Source organism: Mustela putorius, unplaced genomic scaffold (assembly GCF_011764305.1).
Source record: "Mustela putorius furo isolate JIRA1106 unplaced genomic scaffold, ASM1176430v1.1 tig00000698_pilon_pilon_pilon, whole genome shotgun sequence".
NCBI lineage: Eukaryota > Metazoa > Chordata > Mammalia > Carnivora > Mustelidae > Mustela > Mustela putorius.
This window is the reverse complement of record NW_025421449.1, coordinates 4,408,931-4,424,524: the sequence shown is the minus strand read 5'-3', so window position 1 is coordinate 4,424,524 and position 15,594 is coordinate 4,408,931. Positions and strand designations below refer to the sequence as shown.

General features: G+C 36.4%; 1 protein-coding gene across 7 annotated transcripts in view; it reads right to left on the bottom strand.

The window, feature by feature from the left end:
* Window positions 1-15,594, bottom strand: part of FAM149B1 (family with sequence similarity 149 member B1) — a 73,786-nt gene that overhangs the window by 33,449 nt on the left and 24,743 nt on the right. For 6 of the 7 annotated variants that reach the window (XM_004769462.3, XM_004769465.3, XM_004769460.3 and 3 more), the window contains 2 exons: window positions 6,210-6,377; window positions 1,202-1,389 (listed from right to left, as the gene is read on the bottom strand). In XM_004769462.3, the coding sequence (XP_004769519.1) occupies window positions 1,202-1,389; window positions 6,210-6,377 (356 nt within the window). The remainder of the gene's footprint in view (window positions 1-1,201; window positions 1,390-6,209; window positions 6,378-15,594) is intronic. The other variant, XM_004769461.3, reaches the window with a different exon arrangement.

The following is a 15,594-nucleotide window of genomic DNA, read 5'->3' as shown; positions in this document are numbered from 1 at the left end:
TGCTTCAGACCAACAGATTATGGTAAAAACGATGAGATGTCACTTCCATGAATGTGTTATGTTACATAAGCTTCTATGTTGCTAGCTGACTAGCTCTCAGTCTTTCTTGCTGGCTTTGAAAAGGAAAGCAGATGTGACTCCTACAGCTACAAGAAACTAGATGCTTCTAAAAAGGGAAGTGGATCCTTTCCTAGTTGAGCTTCTACAAGAGAACCTAGTTGTGGTCAATACCTTGATTTGCAACTTTGTGAGATCCTAAGTAGAGGACTAGCTAAGCCATTCTTGGGACTTCTGACCCACAAATCTGTGAGATAATAAATGTGTGTTGTTTGAAATTGCTAAGTTTGTGATAAATTTTTTTGTGTAACACAGAAAACCAGAACAACTCTTAAAAAGCTAAATATACATTTAACCATATAATCAGACCATTCCACTCCTAAAAATTTACCTCAGAGAAAAGGAAATGTATATTCAAAAAACTCCTTATACAGTAACATACAGACCAGATGTACATGTAATAGTCACAAACTGAAAACAATCCAAATATCCATGAACAGGTAAATGGATAAACAAATTATGAAACAATGGAATACTTGTTAGAAATAAATTGCTAACACACAATTACATGGATGAATCTCAAAATCATCATGCTGAATGGAGGAAGCTGGCTAAAAGTAAATACCGTGATTCCATTTATATGAAACTCTACAAAAGAAAAACTAAACTATAGTGACAGAAAGCACATTTACTGTCACTTGGGGATGGTGGATCAGGCACAGGCAGAAGGGAAGGATTACAAAGGTCATGAACTTTTGGGGGTGATGGATATGTTCATTATATCCACTGTTTTGTGGTTTCATGTTTGTATACATAGGTGACTTTACCAAATTGTACACTTCAAATATGGTTTATTGTGTATCAGTTCTTCTTAAGTAAAGCAGAATGTATTTGCCACTTGCACATTTTTTTTCTCACAAATAACCATATTCAAAGAAATCACAGTCTTGTCATCATAGAATGGGCCCTGTTACTCATCCATTCATTCTCAAATAGTTTTTCCATATCTGTTAGTTAGTGTCTGTGGGAAATGCAAATATGAATCTTTTACACTAAGGAAGTATATAATCTGATAAAATAGTTAATTAGGCTTTGGAAATCATCAATAATTATTTTTTAATATTGTTTTCACAAAGATCCTTACCAGAAGCCAATCCCTCCCAATGACTACGTGTCAGCTGTTCCATACAATTCAGAACCTTGCTCCATACGTCGTCAAACACATAAGCAAGGACATCCTCTTTCATGCAGTAAAATGGAGCAATGGGAGGGTATCCTAATTTCTGTTTCTCTGGAGCTGCTTGTAATTTCTTTCCTTGAAACCCCTCTTCCCTGTAACAGAAGCAAATAAGACTTCATGGTTATTCTTTTTTTTTTTTTTAGATTTCATTTATTTATTTGACAGAGAGAGAGACAGTGAGAGAAGGAACACAAGCGGGGGAGCAGGAAAGGGAGAAGCAGGCTTCCGGCTAAGTAGGGAGCTCAATGCGGGACTTGATCCCAGGACCCCGGGATGCTCGATCCTAGGGCCCTGGGATCACTACCCAAGCCGAAGGCAGACACTTAACAACTGAGCCAATCAGTTGCCCCCAAAATTCATGGTTGTTATTTACTGTGTGTTCACCACTGTCCTTCGTGCTTCTTAAGGAGTGTGGTTTGTGTGCCTTTCACCACCACTGACTCAGCGTAAATATGTTAGCAGATGTGTTAAGCTGCCTTGTAATCTAAGGGAGTTCTCAACAGAGGAGAGTGAATCTCCCTCTTTACTCCCACCTTACCCACTACTCTGCCCCCTGCCAAAAAGAACAAGAAAAAGAAGACTGAGACAGAGTGTATATTTTTTAGCTTTAAATAGATAAACACCATCAACTGAGCAATAAGCTATGACAAGCATACAGAAATAATCTTTTTGTTATAACTGGATACCATTTAGGTTAATATTAATGTAATATCTAATCATGGGCATATAACTGTGCCACATAATTACTTGAGGCAATGATTCATTGGGGAAATAGTGTACTTTTACTAATCCAAATAAACGTTTGGTAGTTGGCTGGAAAGGAAAGGGGGGGAGCCAAATAGCACAAAAAGCTACTCTGAGGCTCTTCTGGAGACCATGCATCTATCTGTAGGCCAGAAACTCTCAGCCAAGTCTTCTCCATCGTGGAGTCCCAACAGCCCCAGTATTGTGGGGGCAAAACTCTAGCTGACAGATGTACTTACTATGACAGATGTATTATAAATTAAGATAAAGCAAATTCTGGAACAGTTGGATTACAAAGAAATATTTTAAGGCCTCTACAGTGAAAATTATCCCTAGGGTAGCAGAGGTCTCAAGAATTATGGGGCGCCTGGGTGGCTCAGTGGGTTAAGCCGCTGCCTTCGGCTCAGGTCATGATCTCAGGGTCCTGGGATTGAGTCCCGCGTGGGGCTCTCTGCTCAGCGGGGAGCCTGCTTCCTCCTCTCTCTCTCTCTGCCTGCCTCTTTGCCTACTTGTGATCTCTCTGTCAAATAAAAAATAAAATCTTTAAAAAAAAAAAGAATTAAATGGGAAGCTCTAAGCAGGAAAGAAGGATGCTAAGATGTTTGTACAGGGCAACTTAAGACTTTCCCCTCTTCTTTTTCCCAGAAGAGCTGGCCTGGCTTTAAGTTGGGGAGAAGGCTGATTAGTCTTAATTGTATTTAAATTTGTTTCTTTTTATAGGACATAACACTTTCTTATGATGAAAAAAATTCAAATTATACAGAAGGAAATGTATATATGTAGTGAAAAATAAGTTAACATCTCTGTCCCCCAGTCACCATTCCCAGAAGCCAACATTATTTATAGTTTGATCTAGAGAAATAGTTACATTATATACTATGCTGCTCCTCTCTCTTTTACTTAACAATGTAACTGGCCCTTGATCCCTATTAATACAGATCAATATGCCTCTTAAAAAATAGCTGCAGTGGGGGCGCTTGGGTGGCTCAATTAGTTAACTGTCTGCCTTCAGCTGAGGTCATGATCTCAGGGTCCTGGAATCTAGTATCACACTGGGATCCCTGCTCAGCTAGGAGCCTGCTTCTCCCTCTTTCTCTCCCTCTGCCCCTCCCCTCTGCTTGTTCTCTCTCTCCCAAATAAATAAATAAAAACTTAAAAAAAAATAGCTGCAGAGTATTCCATTAGTTATACCCCAGCATATCTAACTGGCCAGTTGCTGACCAACCAACCTTTTGTTCTTATAGTCAGTACTGTATTTAATATCCTTGTACGTAGTTCTTTGGCTACATGGGTATTATATCTGTAGGATAAATACCTATAAACAGAATTACTGAGTAAAAGGATATATGCATTCCAATTGGAAAGATATTGCCCACTTTCCTCTAAAGAGGAAAAATCTCCAGTGTTGAAAAAACATGCCTTTTTTTTTTTAATTTCAGCATAACAGTATTCAATATTTTTGCACCACGCCCAGTGCTCCATGCAATCTGTGCCCTCTCTAATACCCACCACCTGGTTCCCCCACCCCCCGACACTTCAGACCCCTCAGATTGTTTTTCAGAGTCCATAGTCTCTCATGGTTCACCTCCCCTTCCAATTTCCCCCAACTCCCTTCTCCTCTCTAACCAAATATACCTTTTTTTTCCCATTCAAGTAATTATCAAACTTCTTTATTTTTTTTCTCTGCCAGTCTGACAGGTAAAATAGTATCTCATTATAGTTTTAATTTGCATTGCTGGTTGCAAATGAGATTGAATTTTATTTCCTTTATTTAAAATCCATTTTCTTGGGTGCCTGGGTGGCTCAGTCAGTTGAGCATCCAACTCTTGGTTTCAGATTAGGTCATGACCTCAGGCTTGTGGGATTAAAGCTCATGTAGGACTCCATGCTCAATGCAGAGTCTGCTTGTCCCTTTCCCTCTGCTCCTCCTCCCACTTGCACACTCCCAAATAAATAAAATCTTAAAAAAATAATAAAATCCATTTTCTTTTTATGTGACCCATTCATTTTTTAAAAAGATTTTATTTTATTTATTTGACAGAGAGAGATAGCAAAAGAAGGAACACAAGCAGGGGAAACAGGAGGAGGAGAAGCAGGTTTTCTGCAGAGCGAGGAGCCCAACACGGGGCTTGATTCCAGGTGCCTGGGATCATGACCTGAGTTGAAGGCAGAAACTTAATGACTGAGCCATACAGGTGCCCCAAACCATTCATATTCTTTATCTGTTTTGTCCTTGATATTTTCCTTGTTGATGACCATATTAAGGAAATTAAGTCTTTGTGCATGTATAAACTGCAAATATTTTGCCAGTTTGTCATTTGTCTTTTGAATTCATGAGGTTTTTATGTAGAAATTGTATTTTATGTAGTTTTTAAGAATTTCTTAAATGACTTGTAGATTTTGTGTTATGATTAGTTAGAAAGGCCTTCCCTATTCCCAAATTATTTTTTTTAAAAACAATCTTTCATATTTTATTCTTCTAAATTTATATGATTTCATTTGCCACATTTAAATTTTTTATATATGTGCAATTTATTTTATTTGAAGAATAAGTTAGGAGCCTTACTTTTTTAGATGATTTTTTTCTATGTTGCATCAAAATCATTTGCTGACATTATTATATATCCTGATTTTGTATAGGTGTTTTGGTTTATTTCTGGGCACTTAATCGTTTCAATTAGAAACATTCTAAAGGTTCAACTACTCTGTCATTTTTAATCAATATCTCAGTGGTATTCTAAAGGGAAGGCTGCCTTTCTAAAAGTCTTCTATGTTAGGGCACCTGGTTGGCTCAGTCAGTTGGTTAAGTATCTGACTCTTGGTTTTGGCTCAGGTCATAAATTCAGGGTTGTGGGATCAAGTCCTGCACTGGGTTCCATGCTCAGCAAAGAGTCTGCTTGAGATTCTCTCCCACCCATTTCCTCTCCTTCTGTCCCTTCCCCTACTCATGCATTCACACTTTCTTTCTCTCTCTCTCTCAAATAAACATATTCTTAAAATTCTTAAACATATTCTTCCTGTGTTACCTGAAAATTAACTTTTATTTATCAGAAAAAGGGAAAGAAATGCCCTTGGGACACCTATGATGCATTTAAATCACATTTTAAATTAGTTAAATCAACTTTTTTTTTTAATATATGTTAAACCAAGGGAGAAGACCTTTGCTTTGAGGAAAAGAAAGAGAAATTAGAGATAATTTGAGCTAAACCAGATGAAATGAAGGTAAAGGGGACAGTCTCTAGAAAACCGTAAGTACATAGTTACTATTCTCTTGCAACAGTGAGTTTGCTCAGTGGTGTTATATATATAAATCTGGGTTATGTTTAGCTGACACTAGAATTGTTTACAGGGAGCAGGAGAGTAAGCATGGCTCAGCGGGAAATAGGTAGAAGTCCAGAATCATGTGACACAGTAGAAACTAGATCTAATTATAGCCTCATTGCCTAAAATGAAATTCTCACTTCTATATGTGTTGCTCTGACTATAAATTCTGGAACTTTTGAATGCTTAGAGGAATAGCTTAAGGGGTTACTGTTTGAGAAAGGAAGCATAGAATAAAGAAGAGAGCACTGGATTTAGTATAAGATGAATAAAGTTTTAGGTTTTAGCTTTACCTCAGACAAATCATTTAACCACTCTGATTCTCATCTATCCTATAAATAATATCTATGTCACAGGACTATTGCCAGACTATAGTAAGAATGGATATAAATAAACATTATTAATTGTAAAGTCTGTGCTAAGTTAAGGTTTTATATAAACTATATATATCTTTCAAACATGATTTATGTAAACAAAGTTCACACCTCTTCAACTAGGTTCTTTTGAAGAGTTTCAGAGTTTCTATGAGTTAACTGGTCATGATTTACAAAAGGTAAAATCAAACGATGAGAAGAAAAAAAATTAACTCATTTTAAATGTTTAATCTCAGAAAGAGGCAAATGACATGTGCAGGAAGAAAATACAGAAGGAAGTCTGGTACAAAGAAGCAACAGGAATTTGTATCAATTTAGCACATGAATTCTGGATACCTGAGAAGTGACAGGAAATAAATAATCAAGTGACATAAATCTAATTATAGGTAATATTGGCAGTATACTTTAGAAAAAATAGATATTAATAAACAAAATAGGAGGGGAGTAAATAGCTTTAAAGCCATAATACTCACATATCAGTGTGGTCGAAGGCTAAGTATTCCTCTATTATTCCTTCAGAAAAGATTACACAGTCTTCCTCTTCTCTCTCCATAGAATACAAACTAGGGGATTTGGCAATGGAAGATGCTTTATGAGCATAAGAAGATGAAAAATGTAATTTCTTTCCCCTAATACCAAATCTGGGAGAGGAAAAAACAAATATCAATTATGGACAACATCAATAGTTCTTAGAGCATCTCAGTCATACAGGTTTCAGCTCAAAATCCTGAAGAAAATGAAAACATTAATTTGAAAAGATATATGCACTCCAATGTTTACTGCAGCATTATTTACAATAGCCAAAATATTGAAACAAACTGAAGTATCCACAGATAGATGAATGGATAAAGAAGATGTGGTGTACACACACAGTGGAATATTACCATAAAAAGACTGAAACTTGCCATTTGCTACAACATGGATGGAAGTAGGGGATATAATCTTAAGTGAAATAAGTCAGACAGGAAAAGACAAATACCATATGATTTCACTTAAATGTAAAATCTAAAAACCAAGACAAATGAACAAACCAAACAAAACAGAAACAGACATAAATACACAGGACAAACTGGTGGTTGCTCAAGTGAATGGGATTGGCCAAAATAGGTAAAAGGTATTAAGAAGTATAGACTGCCAGGGTGCCTCGGTGGCTCAGTGGGTTAAGCCTCTGCCTTCAGCTCAGGTCATGATCTCAGGGTCCTGGAATCAAGCCCCCCATCAGGCTCTCTGCTCAGTGGAGAGCCTGCTTCCCCCACCCCCACCTGCCTCTCTGCCTACTTGTGATCTCTCTTTCTGTGTCAAATAAATAAATGAAATCTTTTCAAAAATAAAAAGTAAAAAGTCAATGAAAAATTAAGAATATTTATTAAGAATTACAACTTTCAGGTACCTCCAGAGGTTATATGCTTATTTCAGTAACTCCATCATAGTCAAAATGCGTATTCCTTAAGGACAGGATTTCCTTCGGAGAAAGCCAGTCAAATCTGAGCAATTGTTTTTTTAAAATGGCTCTGTTTAACCAAATATTAGATTTAACCAATGTATATTTTGTGTTATTCTTCACACTTTTTTGTACCTTAGGTATTTTTTAATGGAAAAAAAAAAGAATAAACCCAAGGCAATTTTCAACAAGGCTAGTGGGAAAATCTTATTAAAAGACATTTTGGAAATATGTATTAGCAGCTTTAAAATAAACATACCTGTTGATTCCATCATTCAGTTATTTTCTCTGTAGGGATTTCCTTCAAGGATATGACCTACAAGATTTGGCTATAAAAATTATCATTATAGAATTGTTTATAATTACAAAAAATACCAAGTGTTCCAAAATACACAGTTGGGGATTGGTTGTTTAAATAATGAAATAGTCATGCAATGGAACATTATGAGGTCATTAAATTAATGTTGTGGGAGAAAATGGAAGATGTCCACAATAAAATGATAAGTATAAAAAAGATTATAAATACGTAGTTTCATAAAACTCTACACATATGTGGCAGAGAAGGGTAGGTGCTTCCCAATATCCATTCTTTCCTAGTAAATAATGCCAACTTAATTCAGAAGAGCAATACATCCATCTCAAAGACTGCATTTCCCATTACCATGTAGTCAATGTAACTTATGAGATATGAGCAGAACTGTTTTGTGGGATGCTGGGAAGGCTGTTTAAAGAAAAATGGCTTGGCTATAAGAAGTGCCCTTTTGCCCTTCTGCCTTTCCTTTCTGCTATCTGGGAAGTGAATGTCATGTTTGGAACTCTATCAGCCATCTTGGACCATGATTCTTCATATGTTAGAGAAAAACATCCTGATTTAGTATGGTATAGCAAAAAGATGAAAAGGGTCTAGGACCCTGAAAACACCATGCCACCACTGTACTACCTTTAGATACTATTCCTCCAGACTTCTTTTAAAACAGAAGCAATCTAGGGGTGCCTGGGTGGCTCAATCAGTTAAGTGTCTGCATTCAGCTCAGGTCGTGATCCTGGGGTCCTGAGATCAAGTCCTACATCAGGCTTTCTGCTCAGCATGGAGTCTGCTTCTCCTTCTCCCTCTGCCCCTCCCCCTGCTCGTGCTTGCTCTCTCTCTTTCTCTCAAATAAATAAGTAAAACCTTTTTTAAAAAATAAAAATAAAACAAAAACTTATATAAGCTATAAAATAAAGTGTACGGTATATAGGAAGTGACTGGAAATGTACGGCTAGACTGTGTAGAAATTTGAGTATTAACTTGGGCTAATTGTTAGCAATAAAAAGTACAGTTTTTAAGAAGAGGAATGACAAGAGTCTTGCTTTAGATGACTGCATGGCGGGGCCCCTGGATGGCTTAACTGGTTAAGCGTCTGACTCTTGATTTTGGTTCAGGCCATGATCTTAGGGTCATAAGATCACCTGCGTAGGAACCTGCTTAAGATTTTCTTTCTCCCTCTCTGCCCCTCCCCCACCCTGCCCCCTGCTCACTCGTTTGCTCTCTCTTTAAAAAAAAAAAAATATTGCTGTGGTGGTGATGAAGAAGATAATGCACATCTGACTCTTGGTTTTGGCTTAGGTCATATGGTCTTATGAGTCCTGAGATTGAGTCCCATGTTGAGCTCTGCGCTCAGTGGGGGAATCTTCTTGAAGATTCTCTCCCTCTGCCCCTTCCCCAGCTCCTGCACATACATGTGTGCACTCTCTCACTCTCTCTCTCTCATAAATAAATAAATATTTAAAAAAAAAAGATAATGTGGTTAAGGAGACTAGTGCAAAAGATAAAACAAGAGCAGACAGGCTGGTGAGTGTCTGCACCACAGCAGGAGGCACCCTGTATTTGGGGATAGAGAGATGGTTAAGAGGTGAGAAACAGTTTGGAGAACCAACACATGTAAATCGGTGGGTATTACTGTTTACAAAAAAGTCTCAAATTTGAAACTTAATGTTTTTTAAGTCTCTGTTCTGAAATTCTAAACAGGGATTCTCAAATCCAGCTTACAGATTCATGCCAATTCATGACAACATTTTTACTGATCTACACCAAAAGGAGGAAAATAAGAACAGTGCCCAGGAAGACTGCCAAATTTCCTTTCTTGAAAAGGATTGTTCTTATTTTGAGATTATGTACTTCATGCTTTTTTGTGTGTTAATACGTCTTTTCTTTTATAAAATAGTGATGTTAATTTTTGCTTTTTTTTTTTTTACCACAACAAACAAAAGCTGTCATGTCAAATGCTAGATACCCAGTATTCCATATGTTATTGTGCTATTGTGTCATTACATTTGTATTATTAACCAATCATTTCTTTAATCTGTGGTTACTTTTTAAAAAGATTTTTAAAAAATTTCTTTATTTGACAGAGAGAGAGAGCACAAGTAGGCAGAGAGGCAGGCAAGGGAGATGGAGAAGCAGGCTCTCTGCTGAGCAGGGAGCCCAACGCAGGGCTTGATCCTACTAACAGAATTTTTTTAAAAAATTAAAGATTTTGTTTTGGAGACAGAGAGCATGAGCAGAGGGAGAATCGGAGGAGAGGGATAACCAGACTGCACTGAGCATGGACTGGATATGGGGCTCGAACTTAGGACCCTGAGATCATGACCTGAGCTGAAACCAACTGAGCCACCCAGGTGCCCCTTGGTTTTATTTTTAAGTAAACTCTACAGTCAACATGGGGCTTGAAATCACAACCCCTTGTTCCCACCCTGGGATCAAGAGTTATATGCTCTATCAACTGAGCCAGCCGGGACCCAACGATTTTTTTTTTAAAGTAATCTCTACATCCAATGTGGGATTATATATAATTTGCTTAGTAAAAAAATAACAGTGGTATTTCCTAATCATGTATTGCTCTGGTAGTAATATTTAATTTGAGATGTTTTCTTGTGAGAGGAAAAAAATCATGGCATTTTATTCTTCTCCCACATGCATGGAGGATAAAATGACTTTGCTAGGGGTTTTTTTTGTTTTGTTTTTAAGATTTTATTTATTTATTTGCCAGAGAGAGAGAGAGAGAGAGAACACAGGCAGGCAGAGTGGCAGCAGAGGCAGAGGGAGAAGCAGGCTCCCCACTGAGCAACTAGCCCGATGTGGGACTTGAGCCAAAGGCAGCCGCTGAACCAACTGAGCCACCCAGGCGTCCCAGACTTTGCTAGGTTTTTTAAACAGAGTTTAATTTGGAGCCAGTCCTCCCAGGTATAGTAAGCCTTCATGGAGGTAATCATTGCAAGACCCTCAAATGTAGTTGAAAGGAACATGTGGCCAAGGGTACCTTCCTGACCAGGATCTGAAAAGTATAATTAGCCACTCTTAACTCCATTTCAGATTAACCTTATTATCCAGTGGACCTCAAGAAAGGATTGAAGTAGGGGAAATTTACATGAAGGAGTGATTTCATGATGCCAAAAGGAAGAAAACATAACTTATATTAGAAAGGAAATAAGACTGGATGAACTTCCAGTATAACTGAAGTACCTCCATGGCTTTGGAGAGCTTCAGAGAACTCTTTATGTATAAATAAATAAATAAATAAATAAATCTGATTTGTAATGAGCTTAACTGCCCCTTCCATTTAGGATAGTTGTAAAAAAGAAATCAAAGAAAATGAAAACAAAGGCTATAATTTATAATGAGCGATACAAGGGAGGTAGGCATAGGACCAACAGCAGCCATCCCATACCACCTTAATGATTTTTGTAAATTGTGGTAAAAAATATAACATTAAAATTTCCATCATAACCACGTTTTTCTTTTTAAAGAATTAATTTATTTATTTGTCAGAGAGAAAAGAGCAGGAACATAAGCACGGGGAGTGGGAAAGGGAGTAGCAGGCTTCCCACGGAGCAGGGAGCCCAATGTGGGGCTCGATCCCAGATCCCTGAGATCACGACCTGAGCCAAGGCAGACACTTAATGACTGAGCCACCCAGGCACCCCCATCATAACCACTTTACACTGTACAGTTCAGTAGTGTTAAGTATATTCACATTATTATTGTGTAGCAGAGATTTCAAGAACTTTTTCATCTTGAAAAACTGAAACTCTAATCCCCATTAAATACTAATCCCCTCCTCTGCTCCTGGCAATTACCTTTCTACTTTCTATGCTTCTGGCTATGCTAGATACATTATGTGAGTAGAATCATACTGTATTTATCCTTTTGTGACTAGCTTTTTTCACTTTGCATATGTCTTTGAGTTTCATCCATGTTGTAGCATGTAAAAGGATTTCCTTCCTTTTATAGTGACATATTATTTTATTGCACATAAATATCACATTTTCTTTAGCCATTCATCTGCTGATAGACATTTGGGTTGCTTCCAGATATTTTGTCAATTGTGAATAATGCTGCAGTGAACATGGTTGTACAAATACCTCTTTCAGATCCTGCTTTCATTTTTTCCCCCCTTTGGATACATATAGCTGGGAGTGGGATTGCTGGATCATATGATAATTCTATTTTTAATTTTTTAAGCAACTTCCATACTGTTTTTCACAATGGCTACACCATTTTATATTTCCACTAAAAGTGCACAAAGGTTCCAATTTCTCTGTATCTTTGCCAATACTTTTTATTTTCTATTCTGTTAACAGTGGCCATCCTGATGGGTGTGAGGTGATATCTCATTGTGGTTTTGATTTGCACTTTTCTTATGATTAGTGATGTTGAGCATCTTTTCATATGCTTGTTGGCCACGTATGTATCTTCTTTGGGGAATTGTGTAGTCTAGTCCTTTGTTCATTTTTAAGTTGGGTTATTTTATTGTTGTTAAGTTGCAGAAGTTCTCTTTATATCCTGGATGTTAAGCCCTTATCAGATATGTGATTTGTAAATAGTCACTTCCATTACATAGGTTGCCTCTTCACTGGATTGACTGGTTTTTTTGATGCTCAGAAATTTTTAAGTTTGATGTAGTCCAATTTACTTATTTTTGCTCTTGTCATCTATGCTTTTTTTAAATCATTGCCAAATCCAATAGCCTAAAGCTTTTCCCTTGTGTTTTATTCTAGGAGTTATATAGTCTTAGGTCTTACATTTAGGTCTTTAATCTGCTCGGAGTTAATTTCTATATGTGGTGCAAGGTAAGGTTCCAAATTCATTCTTTTGTATCTGGGTACCTAGTTTTCTCAGCACCATTTGTTAAAGTGTCATTTCTCCATTGTGTAGTCTCTGCACACTTACTGAAAGTCATTTAGCCATTTATACAAAGGTTTTCTACTCTGTGCTCTCTATTCTTTTAGTGATTTTCAAGGATTACAGTTCTGCATATAGTCATACTTTTTAATATCTTGGTAGGTATTATAGTTAGCTCATTTTTGCTGAGGTATATATTTAAAATAAAGGTAGACAGATCCTTATGCTACCTTGAAACAGTAATGAGCATTTTTTTTTTCAAGTAGAAATGCCCTTAAACTCATATTCTCATGGTCCTTTTTTGTCTGTGTTTTCTCCTTATGCTACCGCCATCTTCTATTATTTTATGCTTCTGAAATTCCATTTTGACCTAGGCACCAATTTTTTTTTGATTGATAACATTGTTTTGCAACTATAATATCAATGTATACATTAATTCATTTTTAAATCATTTGGTATCATTTTTATGCTTTCATTTAGTAAAAAAAACACTGAATGCTAACCATGTTGTAATCACTGTGCTAGGTGTTAAGAAATACAAAGACAAAATACTGTATTTCTGTCTTTTTTTTTTTTTGTGTACCACTTTTCTCTGGCCAAATAACTCAAGAATAGAAACTGGACCAAATACCTAGTTTAGTGCATTTGACACCTTAAAGAAAGCCAATGTGAGAGAATTAGTGAATGAGAGAGAGAATGACAGGAAGATAGTGAGAGATGTAGGCTTAAGTCAGCTTATGATATAAATTTTTATTTTTATCTTAAATTCAGTGTGAAGTTCTTGAAGATTTTTAAGTGCGAGACAGAAAGTATCAACCCTTAATTTTAAAAGGAAAATCAGATATAATGTTGAGTGGCAAGAATGGATATAATTTGAAATATGTTTTTAAAATTTTTTATCTTTTATAAACATATATTTTTATCCCCAGGGGTACAGGTCTGTGAATCACCAGGTTTACACACTTCACAGCACTCACCAAAGCTGAAATATTATTTTTATAGAAAGTCTCAGTCATTTATAAACCTTATTTTGTGGCAAATTGATTTGTTAAACTGCAAAAAATCAAAATGACATATTTTTCCATACCTCTTACAGCAAAAAGTAATAAAACAGCAGCAGCACCAAGTTACAGATTTCACTACCCAAATTTTGTTCTCAAATACTCTTAGCCTCTCAACAGAAGTAGGTCTCCTTACATTTCAGCTGATTTTAGGTCTTGGAGAAAAAATTAAATATAGGTCTGGAACATCCTGCTGTAACCAGAAAGCAAGGATACCGTCAAGACAAAAACAAAAGAACTAGCTTGACATGGCCAAGTTGTAACAATCTGAGCATCAATAGTAATTTTGATTAATTAAAATATATATTTTTCACTGATCTGAGTTCAAACTGGTATTCAAGAAAAATATCAAGTATGGACAAAGTAGTGGTTACATGAAAGTAAATATCATGGATTATGTTTGTTATTGCTTTCCATAAGCAGTAGTATGCTAATGAAGCTGGATAATTTGTTTCATCTAGGTATATGTCTGTGTATGAAGTATAGATAGATGTTTATCTGTATAGTAAATGAAAGTAATAATTGAAAACTGTAAGCAGATAGTCCAGAAAAGCAAATCCAAAAATAAGAAGAGCTACTCAGTAGTGGGGTAGCAAGTAGAAAGGAAAGAAAGGAAGCCTGCAGTATGTTGCTGAATGATTTAGTCAGATATCCTAAAAAAAGAGGGACTAATTGCTCAGGCTTGATTACTTATTTCCTTGGAGATGAGTGTCCAAATGGAACTACTACTTATAAAATAATAAGGCATATATAAATATTATGCTAACAGGTAAATATATTAATGACATGACATGAATTATATAATTTTGGTCAGTAAGAAAGAATATATCATTTCTGTGGAAGACATTGCTTGGTAAAAAACTGGGTAAGTTATATAAAAAGAGTAAACTTAAAAAGGCTTATTGATGTAATGCATGAGGTTTAAATTTAAAAAGAAAGCTCAGTCTAGTGACAAGAAACTTGAATTTAAATCCCTTGAAAAAAGTAAACAAATCCCATTATCTGACTATTTAGTTGATAACCCAGGTCCTATAACCATAACTGGCCTAATGCAGTAATGTTTTACTTTGTGGTCTTTTGAAAAGTCTACAAGTCCAAAAAAAACGCATCAAAACTACTGCTACTAAAACTCTTAGCAGATGATTCAAATAAGTAAAACTACAGTTTGGTAAAAAAAAAAAAAAAATTAGGAACAACAACAACAATAAAAGAATTAAAACTATGATACTTTACAATAGATTTAAGGGTAAACATAGGTTTTGAAATAATTCTATTTAGGTTTTTAAAAATATTTAAATTTCAGTTAGTTAACATACAGTGTGATATTAGTTTCAGGAGTATAGTATAGTGATTTAACACTTGCATACATCACCCAGTGCTCATCACAAATGCGCTCCTTAATCCCCATCACCTATTTCACTTATCCCCCCACAACTCCCCTTTGGTAACCATCAGTTTGTTCTTTACAGCTAAGGGACTATTTCCCTTTGTTTTGTTTTGTTTCTTGAAGTCCACATATGAGTTAAATCATATAGTATTTGTCTTTCTCTTAGTTTGCTCAACATTATACTCTCTAGATGCATCCATGGCAAGATTTCGTTCTTTTTTATGGCTGAGTAATATTCCATCTTGTGTGTGTGTGTGTGTGTGTGTGTGTGCGCGCACACACCCCCCCCATCTTCCTTATCAATTCATCAGTTGTTGGACACTTGGGCTGTTTCCATAATGCGGCTATTGTAGATAATGCTGCTATAAACCTCAGGTGCATGTATCCCTCTGAATTAGTGTTTTTTTTTTTACTTTTACTTTTTTATTTTATTTTTTATAAACATATATTTTTATCCCCAGGGGTACAGGTCTATAAACCTGGTGAATTAGTGTTTTTATATTCTTTGGGTAAATACCTAGTAATGTGATTGCTCGATCATAGGATAGTTCCATTTTTAACTTTTTAAGGAACCTGCATACTCTTCCAGGGTGGCTGCTCTAGTTTGCATTCCCACCAACAGTGCAAGAGGGTTCCCCTTTGGGCACCTGGGTAGTTCAGTTGGTTAAGCATGCGCCTTCAACTTGGGCTATGATCCCAGGGTCCTAGGATGGAGCCCCCTGCTCAGCGGGGAGCCTGCTTCTCCTTCTTCCTTTGCACCTCTCACCCACTCATGCTCGCTCTATCTTGCCCTCTCTCTCTCAAATAA